The 16,679-nt window shown below is 35.4% G+C and overlaps 1 protein-coding gene across 6 annotated transcripts in view; it reads left to right on the top strand.

Annotated features, from left to right (window-relative positions):
- PRKD3 (protein kinase D3) overlaps positions 1–16,679 on the top strand; it is a 76,258-nt gene that overhangs the window by 42,778 nt on the left and 16,801 nt on the right. For all 6 annotated transcript variants that reach the window (XM_060169894.1, XM_060169896.1, XM_060169895.1 and 3 more), the window contains 6 exons: positions 3,266–3,458; positions 6,490–6,567; positions 9,247–9,430; positions 10,737–10,860; positions 12,464–12,541; positions 13,728–14,004. In XM_060169894.1, coding sequence (XP_060025877.1) covers positions 3,266–3,458; positions 6,490–6,567; positions 9,247–9,430; positions 10,737–10,860; positions 12,464–12,541; positions 13,728–14,004 — 934 coding nt within the window. The remainder of the gene's footprint in view (positions 1–3,265; positions 3,459–6,489; positions 6,568–9,246; positions 9,431–10,736; positions 10,861–12,463; positions 12,542–13,727; positions 14,005–16,679) is intronic.

Genomic DNA, 16,679 nt, shown 5'->3' on the forward strand with positions numbered 1-16,679 from the left:
TGCATTTGGGAAGTTTTTTTTTTTTGGCCGTGCCGCACAGCTTGTGGGATCTTAGTTCTCGACCAGGGATCAAACCCACACCCTCAGCAGTGAAAGCGCAGAGTCCTAACCACTGGACACCAGGGAATTACCCATTTGGGAAAATTCCTGAGGGGTAGGACAGAATCAAAGTAGAAAGAAACTTCTGGGCCTAAGTGTACACATAAAAGTAGAGATATTTCTTTCATTGAATAATGTTCCAAACTCAAATACATATAATTGGGGAATTGCCCCCTTTAAATGCTTTTATTGCCTTTATTGTTTTACATGACTGAGAGTTGGCAATATTGTTATGAAGTTTTTGTGAGCAATACTTCAGCCAAAATTAGTTTAAGCCCACACTGTGGAAATAATTACTTTTAGAATATTTCTGGCTATACATTAATAAGAAAGAAATAAGAGTTTAAGCTAAGCAGTAATTTGTAAAGAGAGACATTAAAGCAAAGTAAGAAAAGAACTTTCATTTAATTCTAGTTACTCTCATCTGAGTGCTCACATTTTAACCAAGTGCTCTAGGTAATTCTACCAACATTCTCTGTCCTCCAAATTCTGGTTAAGTCCTCTGTACCTTTCCTGCCTTCCTCACTAAATAGACGGTAAACCACTGTTACTGGTAAGATTGCAGTATGTGCCCAGGTATGCTGGGATTGGGAAAAGGTTAAGAATCACTGGACCGGGCTTCCCTCGTGGCGCAGTGGTTGAGAATCCACCTGCCAATGCATGGGACATGGGTTCGATCCCTGGTCCAGGAAGATCCCACATGCCGCGGAGCAACTAAGCCCGTGCACCACAACTACTGAGCCTGTGCTCTAGAGCCTGTGACCCACAACTATTGAGCCCGCGTGCCGCAACTACTGAAGCCCGCGCGCCTAGAGCTCGTGCTCCACAACAAGAGAAGACACCGCAATGAGAAGCCTGTGCACTGCAACGAAGCCCCTGCTCACCGCAACTAGAGAAAGCCCGCACGCAGCAACGAAGACCCAACACAGCCAAAAATAAAATAAATAAATTTATAAAAAAAAAGAATCACTGGACTGCTGTGTAGAAGACCCAGGTCTAAGTTTTGATTTTAATACTAATGCTTTAGTAGTATTAATCCCTTTGAGCCCGTTTTTTCATATGTAAAATAGGGCTAATAACATAAATAACTACTTGTACTAGACATGAAAAATTGGGTGGCTCCTACAACCACAGCCCCCTGAGTAGTTCCTTATAAACATGCTCTGTACCATGTCCCTGATACCCCAATCCCAGCAGGACCTGACAAAAGGCAAAACTGGCTAAATCAGCCTTTCCATGTTACATGTTTTAAACTTGAGACAAACTGAGTGGTAGAGGCAGAAGCAAGAGAAGCACAGTGTTGAGTCACCACTAGACTAGGGGGCCAGGGATGAGCAAAAGCTTAAAGCATCTGTTTCTAGTTCCCACTGGCTGCTTTATCAGCTCTGCAGAATCACTGTGGTGCTCCTTTTGCTGAGGGTGGTGTGTAAATGGAGAAGGGGTGGGCCACACTAGAGCAGGATACCTTAGACAGCTGAAATATGTAAGTTTGGTTCGTGTTTTAACATTCTTTTTGTACTTTCCTTTTTTTTTAAATTTATTTAATTTATTTATTTTTGGCTATGTTGGGTCTTCATTGTTGTGCATGGCCTTTCTCTAGTTGCGGCGAGCAGGGGCTACTCTTCATTGCGGGCTCAGGCTTCTCATTGTGGTGGCTTCTCTTGTTGCAGAGCACGGGCTCTAGGCGTGCAGACTTCAGTAGTTGTGGCTCACGGGCTCTAGAGCGCAGGCTTAGTAGTTGTGGCATGCGGGCTTCAGTAGTTGTGGCTCGCAGGCTCTAGAGCGTAGGCTCAGTAGTTGTGGCGCATGGGCTTAGTTGCTCCGCGGCATGTGGGATCTTCCCGGACCAGGACTCGAACCCGTGTCCCCGGCATTGGCAGGCAGATTCTTAACCACTGTGCCACCAGGGAAGTCCCATCTTTTTGTCCTCTTCTTAAACTGCTTCATAATTTTCTTTAGAACATTTCTGGCTACACTTTAGTGAAAAACTATCCATCAGAGGCTGTATCTGTGTTATTTTTACAGTGCTGTCCTCCAATGGTCAGTCCTTTTCTTTTTCCTTCTTCCTACTTTTTTCAAAAAAGCCTTTTATTTTCTCCTCCCCTCATTTCTCCTGTATACTTCTCTATCTCTTGTTTTTTTCTGGCTTCTTTTGCTTCTAGTGGTTGAACATACCCCAATGTACCATGACTCAGCTTCTCTGAGTTACAGACATTACTAGTTATAGAAGGAAGTTCTGGCAGTGAAGATGCAAGCAGCTACAACAAAATTGTTATACATCTAGGTGGTAGTTAGGTATTTGGATTTTGTTCTTGAGAATATAGACTGTATTCATTTTCATATTTCTGATATAGAGCCTGGCCAGTTATAATCAGTGAATGCTGAATTAATATGATGAACCATATTCATCTGACTATAATTTAAATTGATTATTTCCTTTGTATACTTAGAAAGGTTCATAGTTAAATAATCCATTTATCCCTCAGATTACACAAAAAATTTTAACCAACACCACCTTTAACTTTCCTTTTTGCTCACCTAAGAGAAAAAACCCAAATAATTGGAAAATACTTAAAATATTAAGGAACTTCCTAAAGCATAATTACTAAGGGTAAAGTTGTTTTAGTTTGTATCTGCCATTGTTTGTATCATCAACATTAATTAAACTTAGATTTTCACATGCTTGTTTTAGTATTTGTTAAAATAAATTAGAAAAACTAAGGCTTGTTTCAGAATGTTTTCAGACGTTGTATTCAGTAACTCAGCGTGAGCAGCACTAACATTTTCTGAATTTACTTAATTTTCCTGTGACTAATTTCTTGGTAAGGTTTTTGAAGGTATTTGAACATGTTATAAATTCATTTTAAGTTCTGTTTTTTATTTGTAAAATGTCATATGTACCTGGAAATAATAGTTAATCAGTGAATATATGTATGTGAGAATGAAAATATCTTTTTGTTTTCTAGCATAAATAATAGCAAAAAAAAGTCTGCACTTTTCTCATTCAAGGGTTGGTAAGCTAAGCTTCCAAAGGAAACTGCTGAGATGCACATTTTTAGGTTTTTGGCTTTAGTGTTTGAAATAAATGACTTTTGTGGTCAAGCCCTGATCTTAATACTTTGTTTTTAATATCGACTTACACTTATAGAAATTACTTATGTTTTAGTCACATGTTCACCAGGAACCCAGTAAGAGAATTCCTTCTTGGAGTGGTCGCCCAATTTGGATGGAAAAGATGGTCATGTGCAGGGTAAAAGTTCCACACACATTTGCTGTTCACTCTTATACCCGTCCCACCATATGTCAGTACTGCAAGCGGTTACTGAAAGGCCTCTTTCGGCAAGGAATGCAGTGTAAAGGTAGGATTGGATGTTTTTCTTAAGTAAAATTTATATTTGTTTTTGTTAGCAAATACAGGTTTAAAATATTTTTTATTTCAGAAGCATTAAGCAGATACCTGTAAATTGGGCTCATACTTAACTTAAAAAAGATAAAATTAATATGCACGCACCTGCATGCGACGACTAGTATCTGCAATATGTGTATACTGTACCAGGAGCTGTGCTAAAGAAAAATTAGAGTATAAACAGAAAAACTAGAATTTGGATCTGAGGTGTGGCTGCTTAACACTTGCCAATATGGAACAGTTAGTAAGCAGATAAGCTAATATTTGACCTTAAGTCTTTCTAATTTCAAAGCCAGACACTACCCAAAATGTAAAATAATGCCCTCCTCTTGCCATTAAATATTCATACACACACACGCACACCAACATATTACAGGTGTTTTGTTGTTTTTGGTTTTTTTTTCTAATTACGTAGCTATGGAGCTGTACAAAAATTGTCATTCCAGACAGTAATCACACTGAAATAGGCAGACTATAGTAGAAGCCAGTGGAATTGTAATGGGGACCACCTGTATTTGGATACTAACCCAGAACACTATCATAGTATTCCAGAAACATCTCTTAATGAACTAGGTTTTTAATAGAACAATGGAATAAGTTTTTCCTCTAGTTACATAATGTTTTAATGCTTTTTAAAGATGCTTTTATCTTTTTGTCACATATCTTCTTCTCAACAGTGCTACACAATTATGTGAAACCAAAATAGAGTTCAAATATGTTTTAAGGCATTGAGCCAGGATAAGACATAACTAATTTGTCTATAATCTTATGTACTTATTTTTCATGTGATTATTTTAATAGTTCTTGATACTATACTTTTTATATAGAACTATTTGTGGAATTGAATTACCTAGTTTTATCTAGGTAAAACATTACAGTTGAGATCTTTGCAACAATAAATCCTGTTTACAATGTTGAATCAAATAATTATATGTAAATTTAACTTAAATATATAAGAAAACTTTTCTTGGCAATATATGGCTACATAGGATAATATCAAATAGAGAATAGGTTGTACATTTGTTGCCAATATTTAATAACCATCAGGCAGGCTTAATTAAATGTTGAAATTTTATTTCAACAGCTTACTTTTGAATATGAGTTAATATATAAATTAATACTTTAAAATATCAACACTAAAGTGGATTGGCAAGCAGCCACTAAGGAATGTTTTGGGAAAGAACATTAAGAACAGATGTACAAATTCTAGCCAGCAGATAATTTTAGTAAAGGTAGTAAATAACACCGTTCTGCTGAGCAGAACAGAAACATTCCAAAACCACATGCAAAAAAATACAGTATTTTATAAAGGAACTAAAATAAATATGTAGATTAATGAATTTTGAAATAAAATCAGTGAACTCTACCACTGGGTTATTAGTTTAACTTCTTAGAGCTCTAAAAGAATAATGTTTTATGCTTATATTGGTTCAGAAAGTATCAGGTTATATTTCTCTTTAAGTATTTTAGTTATCTATGAAAAAATCATAATTTAATTTAGGGATCATTGTATTTTTATAATATGAATTAAGATACTTAAAAATTAAAGTAGTCATTTTCATTCACTTGTCAAGCTAAGAAAAAAAATAGTTAAGATAAAACAGTTATGCTGGAACGTTTAAGAAAACATACAATTCTAAGAACAGCAGTTCATTTATTCGTTCATCTGTTTATTTTCTACTTTGTTATGTTAAAATTTCAAGGCAGCTTATATAAGCATATATAGAATAAAAGAAAGCATAAACTAATTAATAAAAACATAGGTAGGAATATGGAGAAGTATAAATGCCTGTCATTAGAACCTACATACTTGGCTGCAGGTGGGCCACAAATTTGGCTCTACATTTCAAAGGGAAAGGGAAACCTTGTTATTTTCAGAATTTGCAAATCTCATGAGATAAAAAACTAATTATTTAAGATGTGTGCAAGATATTAATATCATATATGAATTTCTTAGGGTCTCTTATTTTTAAAGACATTACTATATAATGCAAGTTTTATCCTCCACCAAAATATTAATTTCATGGAGCTTTTTCTTGTAATGACCTTTGCCCTGTGCTGTTGGCATGATTCCCAGAATTTTCTTGAATCACAGGGGTTACAGAATTATTCTAAAGCAGGACTTGAAATTATTTTTACCCATTTATTGTTGGTAGAAGTATTTCGAAGGTTGTGTTAGACAGTAGTTATAGCAGTGGGTCTCAATTTTAGCATTTACTAAAGAAGTCATTAAAGCACACATTTCTCAGCCCCACTCCCAGAGTTACAGATGTGAGGGGTAGGGCCCAAGAACATGCGTTTCTAACAAGTTCTCAAATGATGCTGCTACTGCTGGTCTGATGGCCACAGTTGGGGACCACTGAGTTACACAGTAGTATGGTACAGTTGGGATCTGACACTGATCTGCAATGCAATCAGCTCTGAGGTTCTTGCAGGCTGAACAGAGCCATTTTGTAATGCAGGTGAGAGACCTTGTGCATGAGAAGCTCAGGCCTTCCTTACAGGGTTGTATGGGAAAGCCCTTACTAATTCCTAATAAATGGTTGTAGAATTGCAATCCCTTTTCTGCATGTGCACCAGGTCCTAATAATTAGGAATTGAAAGTAAGTGCCTGACATATGTTGGAAAGGAATTTAATCAGCCTGAGAAACTCTTAAGGGGTATGTGGAAAGAAGAATGTGAGGTAAGGGAAGGAAACATGGAGCTGCAGCAACATTTTGGCAAAGTGTTATACAAGTAGTATAAACTTCATTTTACAGATATAGAAACTGAGCCCTGAGGGATTTAACAACTGTTTAAGAGGTAGTGTCAGAATTTGAAACCAGACCTTTAATCCAAAGCCTGAGTTCTTAGTAGAGGAAATCTTTATTATCTCATCATCATTATTAATAATACTCTGTGTGTGAGTAAAGAAAGTCTTTAACCATATTCTGATACTGCCTGACATTTTTATATAAATTAATAAGGTGAATATTTTATTTTAGATTGTAAATTCAACTGCCATAAACGATGTGCATCAAAAGTACCAAGAGACTGCCTTGGAGAGGTTACTTTCAATGGAGGTAAAAGTCCTTTTCTTAATTTCCAGAAAAGATCACAATTCTTTTGTGTATTATCTTTGTATAAGGTTATATTTGCATATTTTATTTTGCTTACTTTGTTTTTTAACTTTGACTTTTTTCTGATTTAATAATCAAGCAAAATACGGAGATCAGTAACAGTATACTTTTAATTATACCTTTCCGTCTTACCTTTAACCACCTACCACTCTGTAGTCTAGTGTGGCCAGTGGTGCTGCATATCCTCTTTTATCTTTAATACTTATTTTATAACCCTGCTGTTCTTAGAACTATTTCATATTTCTAGTATTTATTGATTGCTTACTGTATGCCAGGCACTGTTCTAAACTCTTTACATATATTGACATTTAAACCTAAGAACAACCTTTTGAGATAAGGACTTACAGATGAGTAAACTTAGACACAAAAACATTAAATTAAATAACTTGCCCCAAAATACAACCAATAAGTGGTAGAGTTGGGATTTGAACCCATATGGTCTGGTTTCTTAGTCCATAGTCTTTTAGAACTTAATGTACTGTCTCACTTTCTCTTTCTCCATCAAATAATCATTAGCGAAACATTTTTGCTTTTTACCATTTTTTTTTTGTTTCGTTTGTTTGTTTTCTCTTTTCAATATTATATCATGCAAAGTGATTACCGTTTTTGGAAGGAAGGAGTAATGACTCTAAACTTTCAACATAATTTTTCCGTAACATTTACATGACTAGTAAAAATTGAATGTAAGTAGTTCTGTAGAAGAAAAGCATAAGGAGTGGAAATTAAACTCCTTAAGAATTTAACATTTTCTCTTATGGCATGTTTTCTGTGGTTGCTGTTTAACACCATTGACAGAACATGATTGGTTTTCTCATTTCAGTTGCTTGGAATTGATGCAGTTTTTCAATGATTAAAGTCTTTTCTAGATTTATCTAGTTCATGTATTTTTGTACTTCTCTACCTTTTGACAAATGGATATGAAATACTATTTTATTTATTTTAATGTGCGTTTGTCTTTATATTAATGAGTTTGAGCATCTTTCAGATGTTTACTGGTTAATTATGGGTTCTTACCCTATAAGTTACCTGTTCATATGCTATATATTCTAATTCTTTGTCAGCTTTATTGAGATATGATTTGTATACCTTACAGTTCACACATTTAGTTTATTCACAGTTATGCAGCCATCACTACAATCTAATTTTAGAACATTTTCATCATCCTGAAAATAACTCCATACCTATTAGTAGTCACTTCCCATCCACTCTTCCCCATTAGCCCTGGCAACCACTAAATCAGCTTTTATCTCTATGGGTTTGTCTATTCTAGACATTTCATATAAATAGAATCAAACAATGTGTAGTCTTTTGTGACTGGTTTCTTTCATTTAGCATAATGTTTTCAAGGTTCATCCATGTAACATGTATCAATACTTCATTCTTTTTTTATTTATGAATAATATTCCTTTGCATGAATAGACTACATTTTATTTATCCATTCACCAGTCAGTCGATGGTCCTTTGAGTTGTATCTCCTTTGGAGCTATTATGAACAATGCTTCTATGAACACTTGAGTACTGATGAGTACGTATGTTTTCCTTTCACTTGGGTAGATAGCCAGTAGTGGAACTGTAGAGTCATATGGTAACCCTGTGTATAACATTTTGAAGACTGCCAAACTGTTTTCCAAAGCAGCTGTACCATTTTACATTCCCACCAGCAGTGTATGAGGATTCTAATTTCTATGTATCCTGCACCACTTGTTATTGTCTGTCATTTTGATTATTGCCATCCTAGTGAGTATGGAGTGATGTCTCATTGTTGTTTTGATTTGCATTTCCCAGATATTGCATATCTTTTTATATACTTATTAGTCATTTTTACATCTGCTTTGGAGAAATATCTATTCTCGTCCTTTGCTCATTTAACTAGGTTACTTATCTTTTTATTATTGAGTTGTAAGAGTTCTTTAAGTATTCTGGATACAAGTCCCTTATTTGATATATGATTTGAAAATGCTTTCTCCCACACTGTGTGCTGTCTTTTCACTTTCTTGAGGTATCATTTGCAGCAGAGAAGTTTTTAATTTTGATGAAGTCCAATTTATTTATTTTTTTCTTTTGTCACTTAGGTTTTTGGTAGTATATCTAAGAAGGCTTTGCCTAACTCAAGGTCACAAAGATTACTCCTATGTTTTCTTCTAAGAGTTTTATAGATTAAGCTCTTACATTTAGGTCTGTGATCCACTTTAAGTTAATTTTTATAATTGGTTTAAGGAAGAATTCCAATTTCATTTTTTTTGCATGTAGATGTCCAGTTGTCCTAGCACCATATATTGAACAGACTATTTATTCTTTCTTCATTGTATTGTCTTAGACCCTTGCAGAAAATCAATTGACTAGATGTGTAATAGTGTTAGCTAATCTTTTACTTTGCTTCTAGTATCTTTCGGCATGTCAGAATTTAAAATTATAATGCAATCAAATTAATTTTCTGCCTTATGGTTTGTACATTTTATATTGTCCTAAGAAATATTTCTTTATCCTGAATCATAAAAATACTTTTCTATATTTTCATTCAAGAATTTTAAAACTTTTTTTCACATTTAATACACTGTCTCTGTTTAGGTGTATTGATATTCCATTAATATAAAATTCTGAATTCATTTAAAACTTTGCCAGAACCTTCTACTCTGGGAACAGATACAGATATACCAATGGATATTGACAGTAGTGACATGAACAGTGATGGTAGTCGGGGCTTGGATGACACAGAGGAACCATCTCCCCCAGAAGATAAAATGTTCTTCCTGGATCCATCTGATCTTGATGTGGAAAGAGATGAAGAAGCTGTTAAAACAATCAGGTAACGTGTGTGTAAGGATTGCAAGCTACTTCCAAATGCAGGGTCAGTCCAGGAGCTCTGTTAAGAAAGAACAAGCCACATCTCTTTAAGTGGGACCTAAAATGTAATTTAAAATTGGTTAAATTGTGCCTAATACTTTTACATGTACCACAGTATTTTTCTGAAATAAATTATATTATTCTTGCTATCCACTCAAGATGGGAAGGTATGAGAATCCTGTTTTCTTAAAGAGGAGAATGCTTTATTTAAATAGAGTCTAGATATGATATCTAGCTGTAGAGCATCCACCACAAAGTGCCAAAATTGAACCATCAGTTGAAGCAACCAATTTCTTCACACAGGCAGATTACCTGATGTTGGAAACACCAGTAAGAATCTATATCTGAGAATGTTGCACAAAGATGATGGTGATGAATTTGGGGACAGTTCTCATATTACAATTAATCTATTAGCACTTTGTAAAAATGCTACCAGATTATAAGACTTAAATATCTTCCTATGTTTATAGAAATTCAGTTTTTTATAGATACAGCCTATAGGATATACTACTTTGTGATAAAATTTATCATGCTGCCTAGGGTAGGAAGATTTCTAGCAGCAATCCCAAATGAGACCCTCTCCCAGGCTCCAGATTTTCCAAATGGGGAGGATTCTTTCTGCTCTATTCATTGTTTTCTTTTCTTTTCTTTTTTTAATAAATTTATTTATTTTTGGCTGTGTTGGGTCTTCGTTGCTGTGTGCAGGCTTCCTCTAGTTGCGGTGAGCCGGGGCTACTCTTCATTGCAGTATGCAGGCTTCTCACTGCGGTGGCTTCTCTTGTTGCAGAGCATGGGCTCTAGGCGTGCGGGCTTCAGTAGTTGTGGTGCATGGGCTCAGTAGTTGTGGCTTGCAGGCTCTAGAGCGCAGGCTCAGTAATTGTAGTGCATGGGCTTAGGTGCTCCGCGGCATGTGGGATCTTCCCAGACCAGGGATTGACCCCGTGTCCCCTGCATTGGCAGGCGGATTCTTAACCACTGTGCCATCAGAGAAGTCCCTCATTGTTTTCTTATGTTTTGTGACCCTCCAAAAAAATGTGATGACAAATAATGATGACTTACAGTATTACCTTAGTCTTTTATAAATTAACTATGTATCATCATAACAGGATTAATTTATTTTCTTCTTCTTAAGCCATTGTTTATCTTCCTAAGATATTTTGAAGAATTTTAGCTTAATTATCTTTAAAAGGGCTTGATGAGCTTACAGTATTTATGATTTTTTAAGTTGAAGTTGTAAATATTTGTCATAAATTTAAAATATTTTTTAGTCCATCAACAAGCAATAATATTCCGCTAATGAGGGTCGTACAATCCATCAAGCACACAAAGAGGAAGAGCAGCACGATGGTGAAGGAAGGGTGGATGGTCCATTACACCAGCAGGGACACCCTGGTCAGTAATCACAGGCATTTTATTATGGTAGTGAAACTTTGTTATGTGCTTTATTTTGTGCATTTTTAAAATCAAAATGAGAATGAGATATATATTAAGACATCATAGTACTGGAACTATCATTACATTTGTAAAGAGTATTTCAAAGGTGGAATATTTAATGTACTATTTTTATAAACTGGTAGAGCAGTAGAGATTCAAAGCGGGTCTGGTGGTATAACACCAAATGCACAATCTATGAAAGAAATAATTGATAACACTGGATTCATTAAAATAAAAAACTTCTGCTCGGCAAAAGACAATGTTAAAAGATTGAGAAGACAAGCCACAGACTTGGAGAAAATATTTGCAAAAGAGACATCTGATAAAAGACTGTTCTCCAAAATATACAAAAAACTCTTAGAATTCAACAGTAAGAAAACAAATAACCTGATTAAAAAGTGTGCCGAAGACCTTAACACGTACCTCACCAAAGAAGATACTTAGATGGCAAATAAGAATATGAAAAGATGCTCCACATCATATGTCATCAGGCAAATTAAATGCAAATTAAAACAGTGACATACTACACACCTGTTAGAATAGCCAAAAACCTAAACACTGAGAACACTAAATTCTGGCAAGATTAGAGCAACGGGAACTTTCTTTGACTGCTAGTAGGAACACAAAAATGGTATTGCCGACTTTTGAAGACAGTTTGACAGTTTCTTACAAAACTAAAATGCTTTTACCATGTGATCCATATGTTGTACTGTTTGCTGTTTACCCAAAGGAGATAAAAACTTATGTTCATACAGAAACCTGCATATGGATATTTATAGTAGCTTTATTAATAATTGCCAAAAACCTGGAAGTAATAAATGTCCTTCAGTAGGTAAGTGGATAAATAAACTGTGGTACATCCAGACAATGGAATATTATTAAACAAGTGGAAAAAAAGACCAGAATACAGTAGAAAAATGGGCAATGAATATGAACATTCACAGACAAGGAAATACAAATGACTTTTAAATGTAAGATCTTGATCTCGTTTTTAATAAAAAATACAATTTAAAATTTTACCAAAATACCAATTTTTATTTAGCACTGTAGCAAAAGATCAAAAGGTCTAGTAACATGCTGCATTAGTGAAGGTTTGAGCAAGTTAGGCATGTTTGCTGATGAGACTGTAAATTCGATCAAATCTTGTGCCAGATAATTTAACACTGTCAAGTAAAATGACATGTGCATGTATCTTTTGACCCAGTAAGCCAACCTTTAGATATTTAACCTATAGGTAAATTACATATCTGTGTGTGTGCAATACATATGTATCTGTGTATGCACGCATAAGATTCTTGCAAAGGAATCCCCAAAACCTAATAACATTGCTTGCCTGGAGTAAGGGTGGGAGTGAGATAGGAGTGATGATGCAAGTATAATTTTCACTATATATCCTTTTAATTAATTAATTAATTAATTCTCTTTAATTAATTTTGAACCGCACGAATTTTAAACCTATTCAAAAGTACAAACTTATGGATAGAAATGAAAGGGAAAGGAAAGTTCAGGCACTTTGGAGGAATCATTACTTTTGAACCTCACAGTTTTATGCTCTTTATAGAGAAAGAGGCATTATTGGAGACTGGACAGCAAATGTCTAACATTGTTTCAAAACGAATCGGGATCAAAGTATTATAAGGTAAAGATTTCACATCTTTAAAAAAATATGTACATTAAAATACTGTATGTTTTCCAAATATATCCAAATAATATTTATTAATTGTTATATTGGCTTATACCTATTACAACTGTTCCTAATGTAGTTTATAGAAGTCACTGTTAAGTTCCTTGTTGAAGCAACTGTCCTCTACCCCTCCATTTCACCCCCCATAACAGCCCTGCTACCAAAGGTTGTTTTTGTTGCGTGTTTGTTTTTGTCCTGTCAGGTTGCTGCTGCTTATCTTCTGGGTACCAAATGGTCCTCCATATCTGTGGATGCCTAACCATTTTATACAATGGACTTGAGCATCTGTGGATTTTGGTATCCACGGGGAGTCCTGGCACCAATCCCCCTTGCACACTGAGGGATGACTATACTATGATTTAGATTAGACTGTTAAGAAAGTCCCATGATCATTGCTGGTCCAGAAGAGGCAAATGTGGTATTCGGCATTTCTCCCATCTTCCATTTTACCTTAGACCCCAGTTCTTAGATGCTTCCTTTGGCTCTTCTTTTCCTTTGTATAGTCCTCTTTGCTTGACTTGCTTCACATTTTGCCGTGTCACAGACTGACACCCAACAAAATTGTCAGTGTAGCAGTTGTATCAGTAAGAAAAAGTATAGAAACTAGTGAATAGCTTTGAACTGGTTGGGTTTTTTTAAATAAGCTTTTTGCTTTAGGAAGGGGACTAAACATAAATGATTGTTACAGTTATAGACAGAACCAAAATGGAGTGCTTGAATAACTTAACACTAACATTCTTCTTTTGCTGCTGTTATTTCTGTTTCGTACTCCTTTGGGGCTGTATCTTGCAGATAGCCAGTAGAGTAGTAGCTGTTGAGTTGATTCAATAAAAACTGGGAAATGACAAGTGTAGTGGCAATTGCCCTCCTAAATCCTTTCCTTCCTTTCATTCTAATGATCTGCTACAGGCCTGAATCACTAGCTTGATTATTACACCCCATGCTCTGCCTCTGGCATTGATGGACATGCAGATCATTCAAAGCAGATACCATCATTAAGACTTGACTGTATGTCCCATGTGTCACGTACTTGTGTTTGTCTTAATGGTATTCACTAGAAACACATATCTTTGATGTTTAGTGTATTTGAAAATTAAAAAAAGATGTATTCATATTTTATAATGCTTAATTTTTGCTTCAGGAAATTCCACTTTCAGAGATTCTTCGCATATCTTCCCCACAAGATTTCATGAACATTTCACAAGGCAGCAACCCACACTGTTTTGAAATCATCACTGATACTATGGTATACTTTGTTGGCGAGAACAGTGGGGACAGCTCTCACAATCCTGTTCTTGCTGCCACTGGAGTGGGACTTGACGTAGCACAGAGCTGGGAAAAAGCAATTCGCCAAGCTCTCATGCCTGTTACCCCTCAAGCAAGTGTTTGTACTTCTCCAGGGCAAGGGAAAGATCACAGTAAGCAATAAGCTTGTTGATGGCTTTTTTCCCCCTTTGGTTCTTAAGCATTTTGTGGGTGTAGTTGTGTTTCTGTATTTATTTTTAATGCTCATTTTAAGCTTCATTTTTAGTAACCAATACCATTAGTTAATTCCTTTATAAAATTATGTTGGTTATAGTATATGTATACAATCCCCAGAGCTAGGTTCCAGAGTCAGTGTCACTACATTTAAATTCTGGTTCTGCCAACCTGTTATGTGATCTTAGCAAGTACTTTCGTTCTCTGTAATAGTACCTACTTTATAGGGTTGTCAGCATTAAATGAAAGAGAACCATAAGGTGTTGAGTAAACTACTAGTATTAGTATTTTGCTTCATGGTGGGATTTTCAGGCTATAAAGTGTTACAGTTCACATACTCAGGAAATCTGTGAAGTCAGAAATGCTGTATTTCTTTTAACTGAATTAAAACATTCAGAAACATTAAAAAAATATTGAAACACATGTCCTTTGCACTAACAAAATTTATAAAGTAAAACCTAAATTTGATAAAGGTTCAAGTGAACACTTAATCAGAAAGCCATAGTAAAATGTCACTTTCCCTTCCATTGGCATTATTTTGTTTATGGGGAAACATCATTCATTCATTAGACAAATAATATTTAAATTGAAAGAGGTATCAACCATTTTCTTTTTTTCTTCTTTTTTGGCTGCGCTGCACAGCTTGCGGGATCTTAGTTCCCCGACCAGGGATTGAACCCAGGCTCCGGCAGTGAAAGTGCTGAGTCTTAACCACTGGACCTCCAGGGAGTTCCCTCAACCAGTTTCTAAATGTTCTTTATTTCAGTTCAGCTATGCTACTTGGTATGCCTGTTCTCGGCATTATGCTACGCCCTGAGCTAGAATACGAAAGAAACACAGAAAATTTAAAAGCTACTAAGGGAAGTAGGACATAACGTATATAAGTGTTAGATGGTAGCATAAAGCAGTAGAGTGCAAAAATGAGTAGTGCATTTCTCGAGGAACTCAGATATGGATAGGAAGAGTAAGCAGAGACTTCATGATAGCGGAGCCTGATTTGAACCTTGACCTTGGATCTCAAGTAAGTTAGGATAGGCAGAGCTAACCTGGGAGGGGTGGAGGGGGTGTCACTGGTGTTGAGGAGACAGGTGTGATCAAAGGGATGAGGGTAATGACCATGAAAATGTTTGGTGTTGAATGTTGATTCCTAAAGGTTGAATAAATGGATATCCACAGTGCTTCTTAAATTTGAGGGGATTTTAGACAGAACTGTCTGATATTCTAATTAAAACCATGGGCCTTTTCCCCCAGAAAATAATGCGGGCACATACACACAAATTTTATATATAACTGGATTTAGGGACCTTCTCAAGCCCATCCATGGACCTCTTTCCTAGGGTTAAGAGTCCCTAAAAACAGGTTGCAGAAGGGCTAAGAGTGAGAACTCTGGAGGATGAAAGCCCAGTTCTGCTGCTTTACTAGCTTCATGATCTTGGCCTCTTCTGTTCTCTAATCTGAAAGGGAAATGATAATAAATGCATATGATGCACTTCGCATCATTCCTGACCCATTAGTGAAACTATTACTGTGTTGCTGCTGCTGCTGTCCTTGTAACGTGTCTAGAGTAGAGTTCTCCTGGGAAGCAACAGAAATTAAAACTGGGTGAAGTTAGACAGTGGAGGCCTTCGAAAGAAAATAAAATATTGACTTAAACTAGGAAACTGGAACTACTGAAAAGCAGAGTTTTAGGCCCATTAATTTAGTTGATGCTGTGCCTTTTATGTCTGTTTCATTAATATTTAATTTTTGGATTTTTAAAAATATTTTAAAATTGGCCTAATATTTTAAAATGGAGTTTTTCCACAGTCATCTTACTTATTTTTGATGTATAGTTGCTTATATTTCCTTCTTAATGAAGTTTTACATTTTTATATTTGGGATTATGAAGGAAATTTCATATCTTTGAGTTGTCACTGAGATTCTAGATTTTTGACAACTAGTCTCTTGCTTACTTTCCAAATTTCCCTTTTTCCTTTTTCTTGTCAGTTTCTTCCTTTGTTTACCAAAGTAATACAGACATTTAAACTTTATAGAAATATGTAATATGAGAAATTCCTCCGTATACACATGTGACACATCCCCCTATTCCCAATCACGTATCTCCCCCCTCAGAAAACCATTATTAATAGTTTGGTGTATATGTCTTGATTTGGGGATGGTTTGTGGGGAGGGGAGTCTATACTACATTGTTACAATTTTATTTTCACACAAAAATGTATTATACATTTTTGTCGTAAAAGATGTGTGATCTTTACAACTTGGTTTCATCAACTATTTTATATCAGATATATTTCAATGTCAGTATATAGATATGTTTTTATTTTTTATTATGACAGTAATACTTTTTATGCATTTTTTAAAATGCAAGCAGTCTAAAAGTGTATAAGGATTAAATCTTTGTTCCTCAACCCCACCTCTCTCACTCACCAGAAGTAATCATATTTTGTTTGTTTTCGATTTAAATGCCACTACACTGCAACTTACCTTTTTAACTTAATAATGTCATAAATAGCTTTCTGACTCAGTTCTTATAGCCCTACATCCTTAAATGTTTAGATAGTATTCTTTTGTATGGACGTATCATATTTTATTTAACCAGTTTCCTGTTGATGGA

This window comes from Lagenorhynchus albirostris, chromosome 13, assembly GCF_949774975.1.
Source record: "Lagenorhynchus albirostris chromosome 13, mLagAlb1.1, whole genome shotgun sequence".
NCBI lineage: Eukaryota > Metazoa > Chordata > Mammalia > Artiodactyla > Delphinidae > Lagenorhynchus > Lagenorhynchus albirostris.